This window comes from Cygnus olor, chromosome 3 (genome assembly GCF_009769625.2).
Source record: "Cygnus olor isolate bCygOlo1 chromosome 3, bCygOlo1.pri.v2, whole genome shotgun sequence".
Taxonomy (NCBI): domain Eukaryota; kingdom Metazoa; phylum Chordata; class Aves; order Anseriformes; family Anatidae; genus Cygnus; species Cygnus olor.
This window is the reverse complement of record NC_049171.1, coordinates 749,983-777,524: the sequence shown is the minus strand read 5'-3', so window position 1 is coordinate 777,524 and position 27,542 is coordinate 749,983. Positions and strand designations below refer to the sequence as shown.

The 27,542-nt window shown below is 44.1% G+C and overlaps 1 protein-coding gene across 7 annotated transcripts in view; it reads left to right on the top strand.

The window, feature by feature from the left end:
• The window catches only part of ASXL2 (ASXL transcriptional regulator 2), a 114,641-nt gene that overhangs the window by 70,585 nt on the left and 16,514 nt on the right, over positions 1 to 27,542 (top strand). For 5 of the 7 annotated variants that reach the window (XM_040552200.1, XM_040552199.1, XM_040552201.1 and 2 more), the window contains 5 exons: positions 7,867 to 7,982; positions 14,141 to 14,267; positions 21,198 to 21,338; positions 23,519 to 23,682; positions 27,174 to 27,270. In XM_040552200.1, coding sequence (XP_040408134.1) covers positions 7,867 to 7,982; positions 14,141 to 14,267; positions 21,198 to 21,338; positions 23,519 to 23,682; positions 27,174 to 27,270 — 645 coding nt within the window. Of the gene's footprint in view, positions 1 to 711; positions 797 to 4,383; positions 4,573 to 7,866; positions 7,983 to 14,140; positions 14,268 to 21,197; positions 21,339 to 23,518; positions 23,683 to 27,173; positions 27,271 to 27,542 lie in introns of those variants that run through there. The other 2 variants (XM_040552204.1, XM_040552206.1) reach the window with 2 other exon arrangements.

Genomic DNA, 27,542 nt, shown 5'->3' with positions numbered 1-27,542 from the left:
GGCAAGGAGACGCATGGTGCTCAGCCACAGACTTGTTCAGTACTTCAGTTTGTATTCCCAGAGCTGCCAGTGCCAAATGCACTCCGGTCTCTCTATATGAAGCAGACGGTTGATCTTTATTACGTTTTAAGAACGTAACCTGACAGTAGGAATGTGTAATCTGTGTCATAGCACTAAAAGTTCTAACTTCACCCAGTGCAGGAGTGGGAGTTCTGGAAAGTTGCAGTTGGATGATATTTTTGGTCATTTCTCCCTCCTTAATTTTAGCAAGGAGCAGTTGTGTGGTGGAGAATTCTTCTAAAATGTTGTCTCACTTGTATGTTTGATCTTGTTTTGTTATGAATTCAAGCTCGAGTTCCCGTTCTTGCTCTGACAAACTGCATACCTGTAAAACAAAGGTGGCGTTGGGCGAACAGGAGACGTTTCTGTGCTTCTCAAAACGTGTTTCAATGACTTTCACTGGGAGTTTTTCATGTAATACATCTGGATCCCATTAGCTGTTTAAAATTGGGTTATTTTAAGCTTGTGACTGCACATAGTTGAAAGGGGGGGAGTATTGTATTTTTGGTTCAGCTTGACTGTACTTTCTTTCCAAATGAGTACAGTTCAGCCTTTTCTTTCTGAATGTGTAGCTTTCAAGGCAGAAAACCCCATGGAAATGCATGCAACCCCTTGAGCAGGAACTCTGGATCTACTATTTTAATTCGTTTCATGTTACACTCTCCCATGCCCAAACAAAAGCAGAGACAAAGCCCCAGTAGAGTCCCTACGTCCAAGCTGCAGCCGGGAAGCAGAGGTGAGTCCCATGTCTGTGCGCCCACGTGTTGCTCACCGAGTCCTGCAGCAAGGCGAGAGCAGGCGTAGGGCTGGTGCCACCGCCTGGGTAGGGCTGCTTCTCGTACTGCGTCTGGACCACGCTACATTTGGGTCCTGTTAAAGGCAAAGGGTAAGTGTCTCGTGCCTGCAAACCGTCCAGAAGAGTTCTTCTTCCGTGCCAAGCAGTAAACCAAATTTACCCTGGCAGTGGATTACAGATTTCAGATTCCTGGTGGGTGGAACGGGGTTGGAGTTGATGATCTTTAAGGTCCCTGCCAACCCAAGCTATTCTGTGGTGCTCTGAATGGATTACCGGGCTGTGTGACCCGTTCCTAAGGCATTGGTTTCTGTGGTGCAGGTAGCCAGAGCAGTTACCCAGCAGAAGGCTCTCTGTCCCTGGTAGAGCTTTTATCTAATGTTTAGATTTAGCAGAACGGTTTCATTGCTCCGAAATAGTTTGGTTCCATTTACCAAAGGTGAGAGTTTCTTTTATTGCATAGTATATTTGAAACGATAATTAGCTCTGATCTCTAAAAGCTGGTGGATGAGACATCCAGTAAAACCCCGCAGTTCCAGTTACCAGTGATGAGCACGGGTCAGAAGGCTGCACCCCTGCTTTCATCACCGAACCTGTTGCAGTATCAGGATACAGGGTCCTTGTACTCATTTTACAATAGTAATACTTGGGTGGATTTGTTTTGGTTGTCTTCCTAGCTCATGTAAAAGACTCTTGGTCAGGATCAAAGTTTAACAATCTGATATATCTTTTTCTCTTCTGATCTGAGAGTATTTTACCTCACAAACTCTCCCAACAACTGCAGTTTTTCCTTTATTTCTAGTGCATTTTTAGTAGTTTTGCTTCCTTTTGTGCTGTTAAACAGTTTGCACTTAAGGTATCCATGTGCCAATATTTGGTAAAGTGAACACCCGAGGCTGACCTTGAGCTGACTGCTCTAAGAGTAATTTTCTTCTGGAGTCACTGAAATAAAACCGTTGTATAATACAAGGTCGTTCTTTAGGCTTGCTTTCTTCAGCAGTTCCCACTGCTCTCTTCTGAGGCAGGCCTGAGCAAAGCAGCCAGTCATTTCTGCAACATCAATTTAAGAAAATCTTAATCTTGATCCTGATTTTGGAATTACCCGAGTGCCTGCCAAAAAAGTGTGACTTCTGTCATCATCCCCACTGTGACGCTGCAAGCTCTCCCTCTGCTTTTCTGTTCCCTGCTCTCCATCTCAGTGCTCCTCCAGGTGTTTTCCTGCATTGGCTTAAGCCGCTGTGCTCTCAACAGCCCAGTTCTGCAGCCGGCCACACTTTGTGCAGCGACAGGGGAGGGTAAGGCAATCAATCAAAAAGTAAATTACTAAGCTAAGGTCCGTATAGCTCTGTGTACCAGAAATACTGAGCTTAAAGGGACATTACGGTCAGGCAGTTAATCTTGCTCTCACAAAGGGGGATCAGCCACATCCATGTGTTTTCTCATTGCTTACCTGGTGCTGTTTGTGAAAGACAGACATTAGCTGCAATATTATTATTAAGTGTTCCTTTAAGCTAGTGAGCAGATGTATGCTAGGAGCCAGTAGGATTTCCAGCCGAAGCCATTCTGTGGTTCTGTGATCCTGTTATTTCAAACAGGCAAATATCTGTCTAAATTCACACCCTAGAAAGTAAATAACCTGACTAAGACGAGATGTCCAAGAAAAAGGAAAAGAAAAAAAAGGTAAAAATAATTCAAGCATCTCCACCTTTCCATATTTTTCAGTCTTAGGTGGTAATGCCTAGCACCAGATGCGAGTTACGAGTCCTGCTGCTTGGTGTTCGGTATCAGGGTGGCCTGTGGGCAGGTACTGGGCAAAGAGCAGCTTTGGGCAGGGACAGCAGAGCGTGCCCCGGGTGGTCGAAGTCCCGGAGGGTCGGAAGGATCGTGGTGCTCCCCACCATTGCCCTTGTGACCGCTGGAGAAGCAGATGGGGCGGCGCAGCGTCCCGCGGGGGAGCAGTCCGGTTGTCCTCCGGTTGCTTCATCCGAGCCGTGGTGAACCAGTGCCTTCCTTCGGCACGGGGGCTCGAGCAGAGGGCCTTAGCGGTGACTGAACGGGGCTCTGCAGAGCAAAGAGACGAGGCAGCATCTTGATGAAACCGTACCTGTCCTATTTATGTTAGGAGGGAACCGGCCTTCGTTTACATCCTGAAATTTGCAGTATTTTACTGCAGCTTTTCTAAGAGGATTAATCATTCGTTTTCTCCTTCATTAAATTACTGTTAAATAAATCTTACTATATCTCCCCGTTGCTGTTAGCACAGTTTGTTTGTAAGAATACGTAAGAGAATAGACTGACCACTATTTTAGGGTTTGCAAACCTTAAAGGAACCTGATACCTTGTAAAATGTCATCAGATTTTGCCAGAGTGAAAATTCTAAGTTAATTTGACCCTTAACACAATTAAATTTCTATTGTAATTTAGTTTCTCAGAAGAAATGCTTTTGTGTCAACTACATTAAGAAGACTGAAGTGTAAAGGAGCCTCTGTCCCACGTTTTGCAACTGTAATTGACTGCAGATGTACCTTCTGCAGCATTTTTTCTTGCAGCTAGGACGGGGACTATACTGGGTCCATTCTTAGTTTATCTGAAATTGGGTTTCGTGAGCTTTGGCTGACACATGTTCCACTTCGTCTCATCTACTTTAATCTAAGAGAGCTGTTAAAATTTCACCTGGCACACTCCTCTCCCAGCCAAACCAACAGCAGGAAGTCATAAACCCTTGTGAATGAACCAGCTGGCTAAAAACTTGGGGCTGAGCGTGCGGAGTTATTAGTTTTGGAGCTGTCCTGGCTACGCGTGCTTAGGTTTAACTGCTTCTCCAGGCCAGCACTCTCAGATGCTTGAGGGTTTTTTGGCACTGCCCTTCAGCCGTATTTCTGTCCTTGTCTCCTGTTATCCAGGTGACATCTCCATCCCTTCTGTTACGGCTCTTTGGGACAAGAAGATTCTGTTCACTGTTTCTAATGCACAAAATCTACTGAAATCCTTTTCTGCCAGGTACTGTCCCACAGTCTTCTCTAATCTTCAGCTGATGAAGGAAAAGCTGTGCAAAGCAACTCATCCAGTTTTTTAAATGGGTGTCTTGCAAGGTTCATTGCTTTCCCAGGTGCTGCTTTACATTCTGCAATTAGTTCTGCAGCTTCCCCCCAGAAGTGCTCTTAGGATTTAAGGGCATCAAGAGGTGTAATCTCAGCTCCGCATATTTTTCCAATTAAGAAAGCTTGAAGTGAGGAGAGAGCGTACTTTACTTAAGTCCTTTTTAAATCTAAAGGAAACAAGCTCAGCTTGTCAAGCCTTGTCCTTGGGGGAGTCAGAGCATTTCTCTGTACGTGCACGTCCTTGCGTTACACCTCCACTTGGCTGCATGCTCAGTTCTTAAAAGGCTGTAAACTTTCTGAGAGCTTTCGGGCCCGAGGACCCAGGGGTGTATTCTGCCTGGTTTATCCCCTCGTCCACCCCCCTTCGCTTTGGGGCCCGCAGCTGAGCTCAAGCAGCTGTGACTCGCTCGGCTTTGTCGAGTTCTCCTGTTTGTTCTCCAGAATCTGCCGTGGTCGCAGCTGCCGGTCGAAGCTCCGCGCCCGTTGTAGCACCAGGGGCTCGTACGCGTTCAGAGGATGCGCAGAATCTTATGGCGCGGCTTTTTGGGTCAGCTCCAGGGGTGAGTCCTCCTCCCAGGCGGGGATTGTAGCCTGCGCCGCCATTGCTGGCTTCGGAAGGTTGGTTTCATGGTTACAAGGCAGCATGAAAATTAAAACGTGAACAGAACACGAGACTGGAGGAACGTAGCCCGCTTGGCTTAGTGCGTCTGCTCCACGCAGAGCCTCAAGTTTCTGCAGTGATAGGCTTCAAAGAGGATGTGGTTTCTGTTCTGCTATTCAAATGTCTCAGAACCAGCAGCAGCCAGTCTGTTTCTGTGCACGGGGTGCAAATGTTGAGCTGCGCTTGTGTTTTCTTCGTGTGTAACAGCGACAAACTGGGATCCGTGTCAGAGGGACGGGGCACGGCGTTGGTCCGGCTGCGGGGCATTTGCGGCGCTGGTGGGCTGGGAGCTGGGAGCTGGGAACTGGGAGCTGGGAACGGGGAGCTGGGAACTGGGAGCTGGGAACTGGGAGCTGGGAACTGCCCACGGGCGTGAAGCTGCATCACTTGGTTCTGCATGTTCCAGTCCCGGCCCTTCCTGTAGACTAACAGCAAACCTCGCGGTGTCCCTAGGTTTTTTCATGTCCTTAACCTTTTTCTTTACTTTCCTGAATCCTGTCAAACTCTGTAATAGTTTTTTTTTTTTAATGATGTGATCAGCACTACGGCATGCAAGTGAGACAGCCAGCATAAATAGGCTGTAAGAACTGTAGATACTTCATCTCTCCATCCTTACTCATTGCATCATCTTGCTGGCCATTTTCAAGTACCTGTCAGCCATCTCTCCTGAGCTGACGCGGTTAATTTGGATTACTACAGGTTCTACTTGGAGCTTGTTTGTTTTCCTCCCGAAATGTACTTACTTCCAGTCTATCCCTAAGCACTAAAATGCGACCTTGCAGAATATTTGTTAAGTCCTTGCCTGATTAACGTTGGATTCTGTTCTTTCCTTCTATCCAGCATCAGAGTAAGGCCAATTCTGTGTTTTTTAAACAAGTGCCAAATAATTTTTAGAAACCTTTTTCAGGGGGCGTGTTGAACATCTCTGGAAGTCTGAGTGACTCTCGGCAACAAACTTGCTTTTTTTCCCATTACTCTTTATTGATGCATTAAAAGAATTCCTGTGAGTTTATGTTCTCATGAACTCTCTCCAGGTGTTACCAGGCTGCGGTCTTTCCAGCACCTTTTTTTTTCCTTCCCGAACTCTGATTTCAACCAGACTGAGAGACAAATGCGAGTTCGCAAAGGCAGTAGAGGCAGCGCATCTCTGGAACTTTCTTTCTGCTGTTTTAAAGTACAAATACAACCTTTGCTTTGCAGGGCTTGCTACGACAGCTTTTTTTTTTTCTTTTCCCTATTTAAATGGTAATTATGCTTGCCGTACGGCTGTGTCACCTTTATTATATGCACCTATCAACCTGGATATGGGAATCTTACCAGTGACTTAAATTACTGGTTTCTTACTATGCCCAATAGCCTAGGAGTTGTTTTTAATGGCATTTCAGAGTCTGATACAGCCTCATCTCCAGTGTATATGCCTTCTAGGCAACTTGCTGTTTACATTTCATCCCTATGCCACTCATGCGAATTTTACTTTGTATGATTTGCTGTTACTAATTTTGTGCCTTTTGTTGAAATTGCTCTCTGGTGCTTGCCGTCAGTGCACTATTCAGCAGCTTCCCTTTCCTGTGGATGCTGAACAGAACCACAGCGCACCTTTCGTTAATGAAGAGCTGTTGCTATTGTCTCTTACCTCCTTTCTGCTAGGAAAGGATCCTAGTTTAGCCTCGTGCAGGCTGCAACTAATCGCTTCAGGAAGCAGTAGTTCAAACAGTTAACGTGAAGCTATTTTTTATCCTTTGTGATTGGGGTCACACTCGTCTCTGGGATCAGACATTCTTTTGCACTTATTTTTTCTCCTTGATCTTACAGCTGGCATTATTATCTGTACTAATTTATGTGTAGATACATACACAGACCCCAAATTTGCTAACTTATGCTGCTTTTTTAACCTGCTGCTCCCGTACCCCGTCAGTCTCACGGCTTTGGAGTTCATTGCAGGTGCAGCCGTATCTCACTGATATTCTTGCTGACACGTGTGGTGTCTGCTTTGTTATGGCCCTCATGCAATGTGAGGCATTCCAACTCATGTCATTCCGTATTTTTGGTCTTCTTTGTTGCACTCTCTCAGCCTCAGCAGCGAAAGTGTTCACTGGCCCTAGTGCACTGGTTGCCTGCCCTGTTACATATGCACATGTGGGAGGTTAACCTGGCTGCTGGCCACGACAGTACAGGTTTGCCAAGACAATAGATGGGAAACCATGATTCTGAGACTGATCACAGAATCCCAGAGTGGTTTGGGCTGGCAGGGCCCTCAGAGCCCCCCAGTGCCACCCCTGCCATGGGCACGACCCCTGCCCCCAGCCCAGGCTGCCCCCAGCCCCATCCAGCCTGGCCTTGGGCACTGCCAGGGATGGGGCACCCACAGCTCCTCGGGGCAGCCTGCGCCAGGCCCCGCCGCCCGCAGAGGGAAGGATTTCCTCCTGACACCAAATAGCTTCCCTGGCTGGCCACATATCCATCAACACTGCCGTCAGAGCAGAGTATTTTCAGTATTCTGTACCAAAGAGGTATATTCTAGCCACATAACCAGCTGTGATTTGATTCCTATCCCTGGTTTCTTGGTTGTAAGGGGACGATATGAAAGCCCAAATCATGGGAAACTAGCAGCCTTGCTTTAGGATTCCACATGGCTAGGACTAGATTTCTTTACACTCTGTCTAGGCTCATTCAGTGAGCCTATATGTTCATGTACTGGTATAACCAGTATATTCCCGTATTTCTTTCTTAAGAAGGAGTGAGTGATAGTCACGTTCCCCTTTGTTTCCGTGTCATTTATCTTCCCACTCTTACATGGGGTGCAGAGTTAATCTGATCAGAAATGCCACCAGGCAGGCAGGTACCTGACCACGGGTCGTTCCAGATGAAGATAACCATTATCTGTGTCTGTATTTTTATTTAGACTTAAGGTAGCTAAAGCTGTGTGAAGCTGAAACTTTTTCAGGCTGCAGTGTTGTTTGATAGCAGCTATTTGCATGATTAAAATCATGAAAAAGAAATGGACAGGAGATGAAAGATCTGAAGTCAGTCACAGGAATTGCTGTTGGCTTTCCGAGGAAAACAGCTGCCTCGTTGATACAGGACTAGGAAATAGAAATGATTCTTCTGTTACACAAGTAACGCTTGCTGGAGGTGCAATTTTCATGACCCTCATGAGATGATCTGAATTGGTGAGGACTGGCTAATGTGCTGCAGGCAAACGTATAAAGGTTGGCTTGTCCGGTATGCTCATACGTACTTTTTTCTTGCAGTGTCATCTAGACTGTCACAGACGTCCTCCCCCCAGGCTGGCTGCCCGTCACCTTCCATCCAAACAGGCAAAGTCATCTCCTCGTCCCAGAAGCACAGCAAGAAGGCACTCAAACAGGTAAGCAGCACAGTCTGGAACCTAGTCTAGGGATTGTCGCAATCGTTTTATTTCTCTGGTAAATCATCTTTCCAAGTGGAACTGCACTCTGCAAGGAAGTAAGTCAGGATTTCCTGGCTGTCTCATAGTAAACAGGGCTTTGTTAAAACATCCCTCTCTCCTAAAGGAGATTGAAAATACCGTGCTATTTAGTGCTTTGCCTTTTCCCTGAAAAAGCAGCTGGAAATTTTGTCATTGTTATTTTAGAGAATGGATATAAGACATTGTTTATTTTCACCCAACCTTTTGTTGAGTGTCCTTAGCTTTCGACAGTCTGTTTTAGAAAATGGAACGTCTTTTTGAGAAAAGAATTAAGTCCTCTGACTTCATCCCCTAATTAGGGGCGTACTTTCCCTTCCAAGGAATTCTGTGGGCAATGTGTGTATTTATTGAGGGATGAAGGGGAAGGACTGCACACTGACTTCTACTGGGCATTAGGAGAGAAAGAGGAGGACTGGTTATTTTCCATGCTTGGGGAATGACTGTTCTGTAGGTAGTGTTTATTGCAGGCACTCAGGATGGAATGGGTAAGTGTTTGTACCTCAAATGATCTGTTTCTTTTAATGAAAAATGCAAGATGAATTAGTCCCCTGAGTTTCTTATTTGCAGGTGTTTCCCCAGCTGCATTGTTTAGTTTTCCATGATCCTTAGAAAGGAAATGCTTTAACAGGGTTAGATTTACTCCTTAGTCGAGTAAAATCTGTAAGGAGTTATGAATCAAGTTGCAGAGGAGGTGCTAGTCGAGGGATTACGGAAGCTTGTCACAGACTGATGAAATCATGATGTGTTCTGGATAGGATTTACCTTTACCAGCCCAGCCTGCTTTCTTGAATTTGCCAGCTGGGAAACAACACTCAGAGTGGTATTCAGCTATCAGAGATGGCTACAGTGTTTGGAAAAGATTTTGCAGTGAGAGAGAAGGATCTAATTAGGGCATATTGTTGAGGAGAATATTACATGAGAAGATAAGGAAACTGAATAAACTGGAGCTTTGTTTCCAGCAGGAGTTGGATTGATGTCAAAATGAGATGCCTGCTTTAGGGAATCTTCTCTTTCATTTTCCACTTTGCTGTTTCTCAACAGAAGCAGCAATGTTACTATGGCATTGCTTGCTGCTGTTAGGTGAATTAAAGACGTGAGATTGTGTTGTCACTTCAGGCAGATTTTCTTCTGAAGAGTCAGGTTTCCACTTTCATTTGAATCCTCAGAATGTTGCTTCTCACTAATTCAGCTGATATTAACTATACTCTTTGCCATCCCTTCCTCATCCCTCTTTAAGCCTGGCTGGCAATCATTTGTCTCCAACATCCACAGTCTTTTCTCTTTTAAGAGAGTGATCAAACACATTTAGGGTTTGTTAACAGTCCTTTTTCCACTGTTGTGTTCAGCAGTTTCTCTTCATTTTCCCTGTTCTGTGGGTCCCTATTTCCAAACTCCATCTACTTTTCTCCTCTCCTCCCAGCCTGTCATTACATGCCTAATAGTTTTCCACTTTCCGTGTCTGAATTCCTTCTGCCCCTGTTACCACCAGCCTTCCTCACCTTTACATTTGCTCCTCTCTGCCTCTGCTCTCTTTTTCCTCCACTCCCCAGCTTTCATATCCTGAGATGTGTACGTCCTGAACATCCTCATTCCAGCTCTGCCTCTGTATGTAGTAAAATATGTCAGAACCAGTGAGTTCCAAACTTCAGACAGTGTTCTCAGTTTCGCTGGTCAGAATCTCATTGGTTTGGGGAAAAAAGGTCAGAAACCCAGAAAGAGAAATGGGGAAACAAATTGTGGCTGCATAGCATAGCATACCTGATGGTACTTCACAGTTCTGCAGCTGTCGATAGGTCCAAAAGCAGTTTCTGATGGTTATCGTCTACCATCACAGCAGCTCTTCTCCCTGAACTCTTCTGTCCCAGAGTACAGCATCAAGTTGTAGCATCGTGGTAACTTATTTTCTGGGCACACGGGTAACTTATCTTCTGGGCACAGAGGTGTTGCTGAAGAATGCTGAAACCATTCAGACATTCTAACTTACCTGCCTAAAGCTTGCTCTGGCTTTGGGTCAAATGAAGATCATTGCATGCCCGATCCATTGCTTAATTTTGGTTCCAGTGGAATTCTGCCATTTTGACCAAATACCACACCCTCCACCTCTTCCTAAACAGGATTGCTCCCGTGGGCAGGAAAAGTCATAAAAATAGATAGAATGAGCAAATGTTGATAGCAGGAAGGAGACAGAAGTGTTATGAGTAGAGTTGTAGGAAAAACATAATTCTTGTTTCACTCAGTATCTTAAGGAAAGCTTTCGTATTTTTAATTACACCCGGATTATTTGCTAGTGTGCACTGGAGAAGACAGCTGGCTGGATTCAGCGCTCCTGTCTTAAGCACTAAGTCATTATCACTGGAGGGAAGAGAGAGCAGATTTGCAAGTGAGGACGTTTAACCCTTGAGCACCATGCCGCTGCTATACTGACAGTAAGTATCAGGTCCTTTAAGAAAGAAGAAACAGGAATTAGTTCCTAAACGGATCAGGGTTAAAACTGTAAAATACATCCAAATGGTATGGCATACAGTGGTGTGCCAACACCACGCAGTACAGTAAGCAAGCAGATGGTTGTGTTCAGCGCAAGCCACATGTTCCTTCCAGTGTTTTTGAAGAATCCTGAGTTAGAGGTTTGCAAAATCTGAATCTAAAGTGACAGAGGCATGTCAGTGCTCATCCTGCTAAAATGATGAAACAACCATGGGGAGAAGCATCCTTGGTTACAGTGATAGTTTGGTGATACAGAAAAAAAGACACCGAGATTCTGAAATTAGTAATCTGGATCCAGACAGGTGATTTCTCACTCTTTGCTGGAAAATGCAGGAACTACCCTGATTCTTTCCTCTGTTTCTCTCCAATCCACTGACCATCTCCTCTCCTTACCTAGCCTGAGCAGCCATCCCAAAGACATCAGAATTCAGATATCATTGGGGTTTTGGAGACTAGGAGCCATAATCTCTGTTCTGATAAGGTTTATATTGTTGGCCTTTGTCTTTATCCATTTTTTAATCTGTTGTTGCCATGCACACATGGAAGGAGTAAGGTCAGGGACCGGGATCAGCTGTACCCTACAAAAGCTCTTGGGTCGGTGAATAGTCTTTGTTGCCTTTTGTGTGACGAAGGGAGCAGCGCAGCACAGACTCCTCCCCGTTAGGTGTGTCCCCGTACATTTTTACCATTGCTGTCAGAGGGCGTAAGCAGGTCCAGAGCAAGAGATGGGAGCACTGGACCAGCTCCTGGTCCCTGCTGCCATCCTTGCTGGCATCCGTTGTGGAGCTGACAGGGAGGAACGTGCTGGTGCTGTAAGGTCTTCGCTTCAGTGGCAATTAAAGGAGATGCTGCTGATACTGAACAGCACCGTTTTGCGTTTTGCTTTTTCAACCCTGCAGAATAAAGCAGTGGTTTCCACCCTTCACAGCAGGGTTTACCTCAGAGCTGCCCTTCGTGCAGACCCCCCTGTGTGCCCAGAACACCTGCCTCCATTGGGACCACGGCGAAAAGAAAGGGCAACTTAAAGGCAAACAAAACAATAACGAACCCCTGCACATGGGCACAGGGGGAGCATTTGTGTGGTGCGGGTCGGGGCTGGGGAGAGCTGTGGATTTTGCATATCTTGCCTGTATCAAGGCTTCTCTTGGGCTGTCCCACACCATCCATACGTCCAAGCTCAGATGTTACAGCCTAAATGGCAAGACTACTACTTGGTTTAAAAAACACGGGATCTCCAGGCTCAGAGGGTGATGGTGTATGTTTATACTCAGCTTGGAGGCTGGTTACAGGTGAAGCTCATCGTGTTTTTATCCTGGCACCTTTCCTGTTAAATACCTTTTCTCAGTGTCCTGCAGGAGACAGGATGCAGATGACACTGGTGATGCACTCAGGGGCGTTGCTGCTGTTCAGTAGGGCCTGGACAAGCTGGAGGAATGGGCTGGAAGGAACTTCATGAAATTTAGTGAGGACTCAGACTAGTAAGGGGCAGACTAGCTCCCTGCAATGGCACCAAGAGCAGCTCTGCCGAAAAAGAGCTCACGGTCTTGGTAGACACAAGCTGTTAAGGAAGCTTGCAGCATGCCCTGGCAGCTTTTTAGGGTATTACAAACAGGAGGTGGAGGGGGGTGATTATATCTATCTGCTGATTATTATCATTATCATTATTATCACTCATTATTCGACCTCTTCTAAAATACTGCGTCCCGTTTTGGGGCCAACAGAAGCCGACATTGATGAACTGGAGTGAGTTTCGGGGAGGCCATGGGATAGTGCTGGAGCGCTTGCCCTGTGAGGGAGGCTGTGGGAAGGGGGCTCCTTCAGCCTGGAGAAGGGGAGGCTGAGGGGAAAACCAGACAGCAGGGTCCATCTGTCCCCTCCAAGTACTTCTGAGGAGGTTATTGATGGAGCCAGGCTTGTCACAACAAGCCCTGAATTATTCTGTGATTAGGACAGGACTCAATATATAAAGATTTATAAAGAAACGGAGATGATTCTAACAGAACGTAAGTGTGAAGTTGACACGGAATTTAAAAAGAGATGTCTAATGAATAATTGTTTCCTTCTCTTCCCACACATGCCTCAGCCACCACTGGCGTGGGCACCTGAGACACTGCACAAGGGAGAGCTGTGGGGCGACAATGAACAGAAGCAGAATTGTTTTACCTAAGCTAAGAAAAATGCAGCAGTTAAATGGCATACAGAATAGGAGGTGAACTGAACATGTGAAATCTTAAATATTTGAAGTGATTTGTGTAATAGAAGTATGGGATTCACACAAACACCTAAGCATACTAGTGGTCTTCATAGTCTAATATTTTCCTGACAGTCACTGTTGCCTGCAGTTTGTCTTCAAACAAGAAAAGAGTTCATCTTCAAATCAGAAAAGACTTTGTAAAAGCTTTCTTGAACTTGTTTATAGATTTTTGTGTTACTTGTATGAATACCAGGTCTCTCAAATACCGGGTCTCTCTCCCTCTCTTTTTTCTTGTTTTTTTTTTTTTTTAATCTTTTGACCTCAATAAGAGGAGATTAATTGTGATAGCAGAGGATATTTCCTTAGTGATTTTCAATTTTTTTTTTCTTCAGTTTTACTGAATATTTTTTGCCCACAGGACAAGCAGATAAATAGGAACTATTTAATAGATAGGAAAACAGGAATCTAACATGTCACTTCATTAGTTGTATTCTGTTGTTAGTCTTCCTCAAGTTGTGTCTGAAGGTCTGTCTTGTTTTCCTCATACGGCAGGTTCTGCAGACTCCTGCGTATTTTTATTCTGACTCCTAGTTCAAACTGTATTTCACTATTATTATTTGAGATAGTGGATCTCTAGTTAACAGTCCCACTCATTTGTATATATAACAGCATATTACTTTCTGTTACTTCCTATTGTGAAATTCAGGTGTATACTTTATCTGTTGTAATTTATTCTGTCAAATTTATTTGGGTTTTGAGTTCATTTTTGGAAAACAGACAGTTTGGTTTGGGTAAAATCTGCAGTTTAATCAAATTGCCTTCTTACTTCCTTGTCTTAGTCATTTGTGTTTTTTAGGCAGAATTATGGTTGCCTTAACAGTCTTTTCTGAAACAAAGGATTTCAGTGTTCTATTCTTTATTGCTTTCCTAATTAAAAAAGTCTTTCTTATTAGGTATCGTCTCTGCTGAATGTTTTTAGTAAGTTGCTACTTGCTTCTCCAGGAGATGGAAATGAATTACATTGTGGAACTTTTACTTTGAAGTTATTTATATAATTACTTCTTGAACCAACTCCAGATTTGGAATTCTTTCTCTTTGCCTTCTCTAGAGATCATTTTTTCATGAAACACACAACTTAAGAAGTTCTGCAACCATTAGCTTTTTGCTTTAAATGCAAAGGTAGGAAATGTCTCTACTTGTAGAACTGTATTTAAATAGACAGTATCGGTGTCCCATGCAAACAGAACGTATTTCAGAAGCCATTTTAAGCTTTTGATGGACTTACAGTTAGAATCCATCTATTGGTTGCTGTAAGACAAGATGTTTATACTGTGTATTAATAATTTCTAAGAATATTTTTAATATCTCTTTGCTCACGTTCTTCTGTCCTCTTCCCCAGGCCTTGAAACAGCAGCAGCAGAAGCAACAGCAGCAGCAATGCAGAGCAGGCATGCCCGTGTCGTCTAATCAGCATGTCCTTCTGAAGGCTGTCAAGGCAGCCAGTGACTCCACACCTACAAAATCTGGTACGTGGCAGTGACATTCGTGTGTTTTCTTTTACGGTCATTTTCTCTGTAACTTGCTTTTTCTGGTTCTTAGGGGAGGAGAGGAGAAAGTCCCCTTTCCATATGGTATTCTGTTTGTTTCTGAAATATTCCAGCTTCTTGTTTCCTGGCTTTGATTTTATTAGGAATGCATTCTGTTAAGAACAGATCTTGAATAGGTCTGACTGTGCCATTGTCTAGTTAAAAAGCTTCTTTCCGTGACAAATGTCTTCCCTCATAGTTGTCTATACACTGTAGTCAGGTCCTTCTCATGGCTAAGCAAATTAGATGGCATTTCTTTTTGTATTTATTTCTCTTCAAACTGTCTTTTCATTTTGTAGTGTGGCGTTCGTGTCTTGTTCCAAAGATGTACGTTCTTATCTGAAAGATCCTCAAGCGCCTTCCTGCGTTTATGCTACATTAGAAATTAAAGAGATCGCCGCTTTTCTCTTGCTCATTCAACAACTTATTTGCTTCCTTACCAGCAGAAGGTTTTCACTAGTTACCATAAATTCTTTGCAGTTATTTCTAGGCAGTTGCTTCCAAACTCTTCTCAGCGTAACTGCTTTCCAGGATGAGCTCCTGGTTCTGTAAACACGACTTAAGTTGTTTTCTCCTAGATGCAGCAAATGCTTCTGTGTTTGTATTGACTGATTAACACTAAGACCAAAATGCCGAAGGGCCCGGAGCCCCCGTGCTGTGAGGAGAGGCTGCGAGAGCTGGGGCTGCTGGGCCTGGAGCAGAGGAGGCTCCGGGGGAGCTCCCCCATGGCCGTCAGTACCCGCAGGGAGGTGCGGAGAGGCCGGAGCCGGGCTCTGCTCAGCGGTGCCCAGGGCCAGGCCCAGAGGCCCCGGGCCCAGCCTGGAGCCCCGGCGGCTCCCCCTGCCCCTCAGGCAGCACTGCTGGGCCGGGCGGGTGCCGGAGCCCTGGCACGGGCTGCCCCGAGAGGGGCCGGGGGCTGCTCCTTGGAGAGCTCCCCGAGCCCAGGGCCGTGGGGCTGTGCACCCTGCTGGGGCAGGGGGGCACAGGGGCACCCAGGGGTGCTCCCAGCCGTCCTGGGGGGCTGGGATTCTGTGATTTACATATTGTACAGTTAAATTACTTTGTAGACCAAGTCCATAATTATTTTATCAATCCACAGTTTGTTGGGTCTGTAAACATTACCAGTAGTGGCTCTGTACCATCTCCCAGATCACCAATTGCCAATTTGCTTTTGTTCATACTTACGGCAGAAACCAGAATAATGGGCATATCAAGTAAGAGGCATTTGGCTTCTGTTCAGCACTGTGTATGAACAGGGTAGGCATGTGGCAGCGCTCTCGCAGAATCCCATAGGTTGTGCCTCAGGGACCTTCCAAGCAGGAGGAGATGCCTTTGTATTTCATGGACTCAATGGCATTTTCCTCAGTGCATTGCCTAATCTGGAGGATGGGTATGTTGACTTTGTAAATGCCTTGTGGCAAATGTTACGGTGTAAAAAATATTATTATTATTATTAATATTATTAGTGTTATTATTGCTGTTGTTGTTATTATTATTGTTGTTGTTGTTGTTTTTGAGCCAGGCTCCTTATAACTTTGATTCCATCTGATTATCAAAAAGGCAATGAACAACTATTGTTTATTCAACAACTTCTTGCCACTCATGTCTTTAGTAGACATCTCTTTCAATCGGAATAGTCCTACTGATTTTTCTCGTTCCTCATAAGGAAAGCTATATGCCTATGGAGGCAGAGAATGAACACATGGTAATCAGGGTGCAGATGCATTGTGAATTTGTATAGCATTCTGATATTCTAAATTTTGTTCTTTTTCTAATAATTCCTAGCATTCCATTTACTTCTTTAGACTCAGCCAAAAGCAGGCATTTTCCTAGAACTGCTGAAATTCTGAGACTCTTTCCTGAAATGTTATTTTCTATTTTAGGGCCCGACACTGCGTATATATGGTTAGAAGAGTTGTTCTTTTTGTACAACACTTCATGTTTCTGTGCAGTGAATCATGGCTGTTCTATCGCTCGTTTATTCACTGGCATGAAGTATTTCTGCAGCTATAATGGGGAGCGATGTGTGTTGGGACCTAAATCACAAGCGCAGTTTTGGTACACAGGGTTGGTGTATGTCATGTGGAGCAGGGAGAGGCAGGAGCAGGATCAACAGCGTTGTGTACAAGGGGAAAAGAGGGTTCGCTTTTCAAGGCTGGGATCTCTACCAAAAAGCAAGTATCTCCTCCTCTCGTTCCCAGTTCCGCTGATTCTGATCCTACCTCACTGGCCTCTGTGACACATACAGTCCCCGTCTGAAGTCCCTGCACTTTTACACTAATTATCATGGGTAAAATGCTGTGCTGTCTGTCATACTCAGACCCTTCTGTGAGATGGCAGTTCCCTCCCCCTCGATAATTACATCATTTTTTCCATTCTTCACCCTTGATCTTCTTGACTCATCTTGATTCATCTCAGAAAGATGATGACCATAAAAATGTAAGCATTGAGAAAAATGCAGCAAGAGCGCTCACTGTAAAAGGTTTCTGCCAGGTGTCCCTGCACAGATGACGTGGCTGAGCCTGGCAGTCATGAAGCTTACCCAAAAATGGCAGAGAAAATGTTACACAAAAGATCGCAACAAAATTGTATCTCCAATCTCAAATCCTAAGCTATTTTTAGTCTACTTAAAAATGACTTTTTGGCAAAGCCTGATAACCAGGGTAATACCAAACCATTTTCTAAAGAAGGCGGCTGTGGCTTTATTATTATTATAGCATCTGTTATCCTGATTCCAGTTCCAAGCAGTCAGTCCTTCAGCCAACAAGCCTTGCTTAGAACAAGAAGCAACTGCCTGTGGAGAAAGAAACTGCATCTCTGCTACTGTGCTAATCATTGCCAAAGTACTGGGCACAAGAACTGGAACTCAGTCCATCCAGTCTGCTACATCCCCTGCCTGACGCAGCCTTGGCTGGCAGTCAAGACAAGCTAGCAGTCTCTTAGGCAGTCCCTGGCATGGTTTGGTGTTTAGCACAGGCCAAACATCACTCCCAAAAAGCAATCAGTGCAGCCACCCTGCCTGGGGAGACAGAAAGCTTAAAGCTGCGAACACGGCCAGTTTGTGCCAGAACGTGGCCAGTGTGTGCCAGAATATGGCCAGTATGTGCCAGGCGTTCCTAGGGCCGGGGGGATGCCCAGTGACACCATTTAGTTTACTGGCATAGAAGCAGCCAGAGAGGATTACACAGCAATAAAATAATAGCAGCATGAGCAACACTTTGCTGTTGGACCTTCTTGGTGTGATTATATGAATTACACGTTTAGCTGAAATTCACTGGCTACGTTAAAATCTCTGTAGTCGTCGGAAACTAGCCCTAGGACCCTCGAGAGCTCATCTAGTGCACATCCTCTCCTCGGGGCAGGATCTCATGTGCATTCCTGACAGATGTTTTCTTCAGCCTGTTCTCAGAAACCCCAATGATGCAAAGGCCAAAAACTCCCAGCAAGTCTCACCCTTCCTGCTTTGTTAACTTTATCCTTAAATTGTTTTTATCAGCCACCAATCAGAATCTTTTCTTGTTTTGGTTTAAAACCAAGATTTCCTGTCCTATCCACCATGGACATGCACATTATTTGATTTCTTCTCTCTACAGCCTTTTGCATAATTGGAGATGTTTCCTCATCTCTTCCTGATTTTCTTTAGTATAAAATTCTTTCTGTGTTTTAGTGTGTTTGTTTATTCTCCCTTTCCAAATAGCCCCAAACAAATCCAAACCAAAACTAGACCAATCCGTCCTGGCTTGCTGGTTGTATACTGCTGGAATGTTTCTTGTAACATCTGTTCAAACATATGAAGGTTGCAGCTATGCTCCGTATATCCATCTGAAAGAACCAGGCGTGCTTATCGACTGTACTTCATGCATCATTTCATAGCAGAGTAAGGGAGGTGGGTATTGAGCAGCTGATGTTGTTGCCTGTTGTTCCCAGGCAGCTTTCTAGTTCAGATCCTTTCAGAAACGCCCAGGGGAAAACATTTAATCTCACTGTTCTTGTTTGAAGATCAGTCCTGAGCTGTGCTTGTGTCCCTTACACCTCAGCTGGTATGGTGTGAAAGGGAAGCCAAAATCAATCCATTAGAAAATTGCACATTTCCAGTGGCTGTGTGAAGAAAATGTAGTGCCAGGTGCATAAAGTCTTTGGTAGAAAATGGTAGTTTAAAAGCCTTTTGCAGTTTCTCTGCCTATTAGGATGAAACCTGAATGCTTCATTAGCACAACTCTCAATACTGTTCCTGGAGGACCACACCTCCTGAGCTCCCCGCCCCAGGAGGAATTGCATTTTCTCTTAGGGAAGTAGGAACAGGGGAGAAGTAAAAGGGCCCAGAGCAGCTAGGATATTCCCATAACATTGTTAGCTAACATGGAGTAATTATTAAAATAGAATAATAGAGTAAATAATCTAAATTCATATTACATAAAGTGCTTAAAGTGTTTTCTGTCTTAATTCTTTGTGGTCCTGGGAAGGCTTTTGCCATTCCTGCGTGTGGCCAGGAGGTCCTGCTGCCCTGCACAGGCAGAACACCAGGCCTCTGGGACAGGAGGTCACAGCACATCAATTTCTCTCCTTATTTTGGTTTCACACTTCCCACAGTATTGCCACATCCACTTTTATCATGGGTGAACTTAACTATTTTCTTCCAGCATTTCTATTTTTTATTTATTTTCTTTTCCCTTCTCTCTCTGACTTGCCATTTTTTGCTGCTACATTGCAGTTTATAAGGTGTGGTACATTCTGCCTGTTGGTCTATGCAGCCTTTCTGGTACTACTCTGAAAACATGTTAGAATTGTAGAATAGTTCATGTGGGGAGGGACGTCAGGGAGGCCTATAGCCCAACCTCCTGCTCAAAGCAGGGGCAGCTTGGCCTCCACTGGGTTGCTCAGAGCTCTGTCCAGTCAGGTCTTGAAAACCTCCAAGGATGGAGATGGCACAACCTCTCTGGGCCCCCTCTCCCCTGCTGGACTGTCCTCATGGGAAAAAAAATTTTTCCTTATACCCCTCTTTCGCTCAGCCTCCTGCTCTGCACCCCTGTGACAACCCTGGCTCCATCTTCCCGATGGCCCCCTGTAGGAACAAGGTGGCCACCCTCAGCCCTTTCTTCTCTAGCCTGAACAAGCCCTGGTCCCTGTGCCTCACCTCACAGGGCAAGTGCTACATCCCCTGAGCACCTTGGTGGCCCTCAGCAGAGCTCAGCCCTGTTTCTTCGTGTCTTCATTGTACTTGAGAACCTGGGCCAGGACGCAGAATGGAGGTGAGGTGTAACGAGTGCTGACTAGAGGGGGATAACGTCCTCCCTGGATCCTGTGGACCTGCTCATGCGGCCCAGGAGGCCTTTGGTGCCAGGGCACACTGCTGGCTCAAGTTCAGCTGCTGTCCGCCAAGATCCCCCGGTGCCTTGCAGCAAAGCTGCCCCAGCCTGCCCTGTTGGTAGGGGTCCTTCTTCCCTGGGGGCAGGACTTTGTTTGTCCTTGTGAGGCTCCTGCTGTCCCTTGCCTGCAGCCTGGCTTGGCCCCAGCGGGTGGCTGCTCTGTCCTCGGGCACAGGGGGTGCTCCCCGCAGTTTGGTGGCACTTGCAGACTTCAGCAAGTCTTTTGTCCCCTGAATAAAAACGTGGAGCAGGCCAGGTGCCCGGAAGCACTCACTTGTTGCCACCCTCCAGGCAGAGTATGGAGCATTGCTCACCAAGTCCGACCATCCAGCCACTGTCCCATCCTGTTGTCCAACCATCCAGACCCCAATGTCTCAGCGTGTTCGGTATTGCAGGACGCAATGTCACCTCTTGCTAAAGTTGAGGTAATTGGCATCCAGCTGACTTCCCTCATCCACAAATCCAGTCATTTGATCCCAGAAAGTAATCAAGCTACTCAGGCATGATTTACCCTTGGTAAATCCATGCTGACTGCCTCCAGTCACTATCATCTCCTTCGTGCGCACAGAAATGTGCTCCAGGAGGGCTCACTCCGTTCTTTTCCCAGGGATGAATGTGACTATCCTGTATTTTCTCAGATCGTCTTTTTGCCCTTTTGAAGGTGGGTGCAACATTTGCCTTAGTTGTGGGGAATCTGCCCCACTCTCCATTTCTTTTCAAAGATGGTAGAGAGAGGCCTTGTAAGGACACAGGATTCGACGCTGTTCCATGCGTGAGTGGATACCTGCTATTGCATGTACACCTGAAGAGAGCAGAGAAGACCTCCTTGTTTTCTTAACTCATCTCACTTAAAAAGAGGAGAGAAAGGAAGGCAGGGAGAATCTAGGGAAGAAACTCTTCCCACCAGCAGTAAAAAACACTGCTACAGAAAAAAGGATGTGGGTGGCACTGCTTTGTAAGGAAAAACCGTAGTGGTAAAATCACTAGTTCAGCTAAGTGGTGACTTGGGATGAGGACATGAAAATATCTCTGTTCGAAAGAGGAGGAGGAATTACTGAGGTTGGTCTAAAATAATACAATTTAGAAAAATGGGTAAAAATTTAGAAAGTACACATAAGGTACGAATAAGTTTTTTGTGACACCGAAGTCTAGTAGGAACTAAAGCTGCTTCTGAAAGGACATTTTAACAAGATCATCACAGGATTGGATATGGATGGGAAATAAGATGGGACCAAACGGGAAGTAGACTGAAACCATAGCTGAAATGGGTGTCTCTTTATTTTGTGACAGTCTGATAGCTACAAAAGGCTTTTCTGCTTTCAGCCTGTTGGGAAGTAAGTGAGTGCTACAAGAATAAAGGCATGTAAGTATCACAGAAGTGCTTGTCCCAGAGCTGCCGGGATTAGGGTACACATGTTAAAGAATCTTTATTTCAGTCCAAACAGATGTCTCGTAATATTTCTTTGTACATCCCTGTGTTTAAATGTTTCAATTTCCTGTGCAGCTTGGGAAGGAAAGCAGTCAGATGGACAGTCAAGCAGCCCTCAGAACTCCACCTCCAGTTCCTCTCCCTCTGTTAAGCTCGATAACTCCTTGCCAGGGCTGGGGAAGAAGCCATTCCAGAGATCTGACAGGCTCCATGCACGTAAGATATTTATTTTTCTGCTTACAGAGATATAGTTATTCTGATGACAGAACAAAAGCCTAAATAGCAAAACTGACTAAAATGTGCATTTAATTCCATTGCTAAAGTGATTTCTTGACAATCCTGGAAGGTGCTCCTAATACCTTCTGTATGAACTAGGATAAATAATTCAAACTTGCCATATACAAATAAGCCTTTGCTTACTTCTTATCATCAGGGGTTTCTGCCTTTAAATTTGCAGCTTACAGTTTGAGAAGCAAAGAAGGATTTGCATTATTTAGCAGACTTTTTCATGTGCTTAAGATACTTTGGCAACATTAAAAAATAAAAAAAATAATTAAGAAAAAATAAATCCTTCCCAGGTTTTTATACCTCAGACCCCAATGTTATTCGGCTTCCTTTCAGTTCATTTGAGTTAGATCCTTCTCAGCTTTCATGACCTTCTGTGGTTTCTTTTGCATATACCAATGATGAAATTAACCTCAGTGAACATAAGGCCATGCTGAGGTCTCCATCTACGCTAATTTCCTTTATCACTGCTAAAAAAAGCCACTTTGAGGGCATGTTTCATTTGTCCTCCACACAGCTAGCTGATGTGCCAATGCTTGCATTTTAGACACCTATATACATTTGGTGGAATAAAATAGGATACTGTTATTTAAATGGCACCTTGACCTGCCTCTAGAGGTCACAGGAAAAGGAAGACAGTATGTTCTCAGCCCATAACTTCTCATGGCATACCGTCCCCAAATCCCGTCAGTTCAGAAGTTTCACTCACCCATGAGTCCTCTGGAGTTTCTCTAATCCCCCATCCTCTGATTTGCTGTTTTGAGCAACTCATTCTTTGACAACAGATAGCCATAATTTAATGAAGAGCTACTGATCATTTTTTAGTAATTTTATCAATGAGGAGGATGTGGCCTTGCTTCTAGTTCTGTTGTTTCTATTACACTTATTAGTATCACATTTGGCTGATTTGTCAAATTTTTTGTCTCCTCAGTTCTGAATTCCTTCTCTCTCTCCACTGCCTCAAGGCTCAGACACATTTACAGTGCCATGTGAGATAACGTTGCTTTTGCAATTCTTATCTTGGCCATAAAAAATAATAAAAGGATTGTGACTCATTGAGGTAAAACAGTTTCCAGGTTCTAAAATTCATACCAATGAAATATTGGGAGAAAAATGCAAGGCAAAGGAGTTCTCAGGTGCCACTTAGGGCACTTGTATCAGTGAACTCAGTCAGATGGGAACAGTGCAGCTAGCTTGAGATGCATGCTCTACAGTCTAGCTTCAGCTCTCACTGTGAATAGGAAATTCTGCAAGTCTAGATAAGTTACAAACCTGCAGAGCCATTTTCTGAACAACTTCTGAGGGAGCAGTCTTCCCTAAACGGAACAAGTCCTCATGGAATGTATTTTGTTAGGTACCGTTACCTTAAAATAAGTGCTGTGATCCCTGAACTCAGGTGGCACAGGGTCTGTCTTAACATCAGCCATTTTTCTATTACGGCACTTTTAATCTAAGCCTCAAAGCATGTGGTATTTTGCCAGTAATAGACAGTAAATGAATCCAAAGGAAATTGTGTACATGGTACACATGCTTTCTTCAGTGATAGCTTCTGAATTTGCAGTATGTACATGAAGCTGGCAGTAGTGTAAGGGTTAAGGCTGGATTTCCTGGCTTTCAAACACAGAAAAGGAAAGAGGAGAATTATTGCATTTTTACTGCTTTGTCTAGTGTTGTGCTTTCAACACGAGCAGAATGAGCTGATGATTTTTTCTGAAATGCTTTTGCTGAGAATAAGGTAGTAAAGTCCAAGAAGAAATGCAGAAGAACAAACTGACCTCAACTAGAGGCTTAAAATAGAAAATTGATGTGGCTAAAAGCAATTCTAGAACCCCCCCCGAAAAAGAATCCTTGATAGTCTCCAGATAGATACCCAGGATTCCTAGAAAAGCTTGATTAACTGACACAGGGTATGATGTATTAGGTATGGAAATTTTCCGTGCCAGAAAGGACCTCCCACATTTTGTTTTTAGCTATATATATAACCTTTTACAAAGGTAAACCACATATTATTTCAAGTTAAGGTTTGAAATGCCACTTTGGAGTGAACTCTGAAGGAGCATTTAATCCTCACTTAGGTAAGATGTTACTCGTGTCTTTTTCATTCTTTGCAGGGCAGCTGAAGAGAACAAAGTGTGCTGAAATCGATGTGGAAACTCCTGACTCCATCCTCGTGAACACAAACCTGCGGGCACTGATCAACAAGCATACGTTCTCTGTTCTGCCTACGGAATGCCAGCAGCGCCTGCTGCTGCTGCTGCCAGAGGTAGACAGGCAGGTAAGTTATGTTTTCTGGTGTGAAGAGAAGGTAGGCTCTTAGGGGTCAGTTGGGAGCATCTCCAGAAGTAATTCAGACAAGACATCAACATCTATGTCCACATCTATGTCAACATCTAATGGGATAGACTTTCTTTCTCTGTGTACAGTGCAAAATACTGGAAAATTCTTCAGTGATTTGTTTGGGTATTTGTTGCTACCAGATAAAATAATTCAAATTTGATAAACCAGTGGCTTAATTCCATTCAGTCAATTGCATATTCCCAGCTAAAAATGTTTCTGTTACATTGGACTTGATGAGGGCCTGGAGCAATGGTTTCAGCGTCTTCCTCTCCTGTCCTCCCCCGGACTCATCAACACAGGATTAACCCTGCAGCCCTCTGTACAGGTGCCTTCCCACAGGATGCCTAAACGGATGGAGGAATTTAGTTCCGTCCTCTTCTGTTTCCCATTATGTTGTGTTACTGCTGTCAAATTCTGGATTTGGTAGAGTGAAAACTGAGTGAGTTCTCTATTGCATTTTAATATTGTCCAGATTGCAGAGTAGCCTCGAAAGAGCTTGTGTCCTGATCTGAAACACACTAGAGTAAAGGTACCAAGCATGCAAAGTGAGTCAGATTTGGAGGCCCTTTATATTTTGTGGATTGTCTGCTTGAAACCTCTTTGTGCAGGAATAGAGGGATTTGAAAAAGTAGAAAAGTACTCAGTGGGGAGGAATGGGTGAATATTTTCTGGAAGTGGCACAGAAGAAACAATGAAGGTTTTCACTCAACTCTTCTCTAAACAATTTATGTTAACTGGAACAATTACCATTAGTGACAAGGGGGTAAGAACTCATCCTTCAGTATTGAAAGAACCGATGAGAGAACCTACTGAGAAGTTATTTTCATCTCAGATGGATCTGATGAATTTCATCCAAAGGGATAAATAAAATCTGGCTGAACCAGTCTCGACATCACAGCAGTTTTCTTCAGCAGCTTGTGGAAGACAGGGATGACACCAAGAGGGGAGAAAAGAACAAATGTTGCACTTGAATGTAAAAGGAGGAAAAAATAGTGAGTTCAGGAAGTGAAGTTAAATCCGTTCATGTGGAATACCAGAGAAGTTATAGCTAAACCAAAAATACTTCCTTCCTTTTACCTTAATCATATGTTATATTTATCATCATCATTCCTGCCTCAACTGGGATCTTTAGAGCAAAATGGGCTTCTGCACTGTGCTTCCACTGCAATTGTAGGGTTGTTAATTCAGGTGCATTAACATATGTGCCTAGAGCCATTCCAAAGGAATGTCCTTTAGATACCAAGTCTGGCTTCAAGATGCCACTCCAGAGGGATGTCTTCTGTATGTCCCGTATCAGATCTGTGAGTCCCTTGAAGATGTTTTACTGTGCAATGTTCAAACTAGTACCAGCTGCCTGCGTTTACACACCTTAGTCATGCCCCGGGAGTCGACATCTCAGCTCGTTACTCCAGGCTCCTTTTACAGCCAGTGGAGATGCAGTTGGTACAGCCAGCAGCACGTAGCAACATACAGGTGTCTGCTTCGGGGTGAGAGCTCAGTCCTGACCTACATACACAGACGGCATGATCACTATGAACCGTGAAGGGATGCCGACCCAGAAGTAGACACTTAAGAGCACAGACATACGTGTTTAGTGAAGTTATATCCATTGTTGTGGCTGTGCTGCTCTTTGGGGGTTCACAGAGTGTTAATAATGCATCTGGGTCACGCAGCTACCGTGTGATCTGCTTTGCAGAGGATGCTCTCCTGAACAGATACTGTTCAGTTGGAGTTAGGAAGAGTTGTAACATTTTTTGCTGTCTCACAAATACCTATCTTCAATGAGCATTCACCGGGGACTTGTTAGTCCAATAAATACTTGAAGGAATTGTTTTCTAAGTCCCGTTGCCTTTGTGATAATTAGGTATGTGTCAAAATACAATGTGGTGGAGTTTGCAGCTGGAGTTTACTGGCAAGCAGCTCACAGCAGATGGCAAGACATTTCTGTCCTGACTTTTAAGTTTAATTATCCTTAAATTCAATTAGAATTTGACTGAGAACAACTTTTGACTATTTAAATAATATGCTTGGCTCCTGAGAGGACAAATTCTACATTTCACTGTAGTAAATCTCTTAGAGCAGCCCACCACATCAAATCGTGATATGTTCCAAAAAAATGTCAGACTTTGCTGTAGTAAACAGAAGAGGTGAAATGCAAAAGGTCGCATAACTGTTGTGTTCTGCATGGTAGTAACTCCCTCTGAGTTACTCCAGTTGGTGCCTCTGTAAAACAGAAAGGGGGTACTTTCTGAGACGCAACCCAGTCAGCCCTGCAACAGTTGCCTGTGCTCCAAAATACGGTACAGGCAGCACCGTGTCTGCTGTAGAGGATAGTCTGGTGAATTCTGTCCCCTGTAGCTGATCAATGAAGGTTTGGATTAGAAAATAAGCTTTTGTTTTTGTACATCTCGATAGTGGCTGGCTGTGCAGCTGCTCCTAACTTAAGTGTCTAACTCAATCTTAACTATGAAACCTCCTGTTACGTCCTGTCCTGCATTTGAACTATCTGCTCACAAATGAGGCCTCAGTAAAAGCAGTGTTTCTCTTTACCAAATCCTGCACCATTGAAAGTTCTTCCACAGATCTTCCATTGTAATCAGATATATCCCAAATTTGGACAGTAAGATTTTGCTTGTTTGCTCTGATTATTACTTATACAAGAAATGGAATCACATCTGTTTTGCCCACAGCAGGTTTTTGTGACTTCCTGACTGATAAGTATATTTTTGTGTTTCTAACAGAGAAAGTTCCACGTTTATTTGTGTGATGATAATGTCCCACCATGCTATGTTCCAGTCTTAGCCTTATTTCATTTAATATTTATTTATATTCATTTATTATTTATTTCATTCTCATTTATGTCCTACGCTATAGCTTGACTGTCCTATTTGGTTAACCATATTTTGAAGATTGAATTGGTTTTGAGCTTCATCTCTTTTTTTTTTTTTCCTGAAGCATTTAGGGAAATGATTATATACATTTCAGAGTTACTTTAAGATGATACTTTTTATGTCCTTACTTTTCCCAGAAGACAGCAGAGCTGGTGCTCTGGATGGTAGTTCAGGCAATATCCTGCATTGATTTTGCAGGGCAAAGTGGATCTGCAGAAGCTTTTCAGCTTTTCATGCCGTTCTGTTTCCTTGCAATTCTCCTTGCCACCTGTATCATGTGCTGCTCATGTATGTTTGTGCAGCAGCCAGGTTGGAGACAACTGGGCTGAAGCAAGGAAGAGGAAAATTTATCAGAATCTCCTGCATCCCAAACTTGGCACAGCCTTAAAAAGCCTGCTTATTTTCTTCCAAATGAGTTGAAGACCAATTTTAGCAAGATTTGTGGCAGTGTTGCAACTCTTGCTCTGTTTTCAGACAACATAACATGACATTTGCCTTTTCAGTTAATTAATGCTATTTGCTTTGTTATGTATTACAGGTTGGGGCAGATGGTTTGATGAAACTGAGCGGCTCTGCATTGAACAACGAGTTCTTCACGTCAGCTGCCCAAGGCTGGAAGGAGAGGTTGTCAGAAGGTAAAACTTCTGACAAAAAAGTGAAATGCTAGAAGGCTTTCGGCTAACAAATATTTGGGGGAATGTATGGAAGATATTTGATGGTGAAATTGAAGCACTGGAGTAACTTACAAAGGCAAAAGACTGTAGTCAGTATAGCTCATGCGAGCAAATGCAAGCCTACGTCTTTGTAAACTACAACTCATAGGAGGGGCTGCAGGAGGGAATTATCTTTTGAACTTATGTGGAAAAATGGGCAAGTCTTTGGAAGAAATGACAAAAGAAGGAAAAAT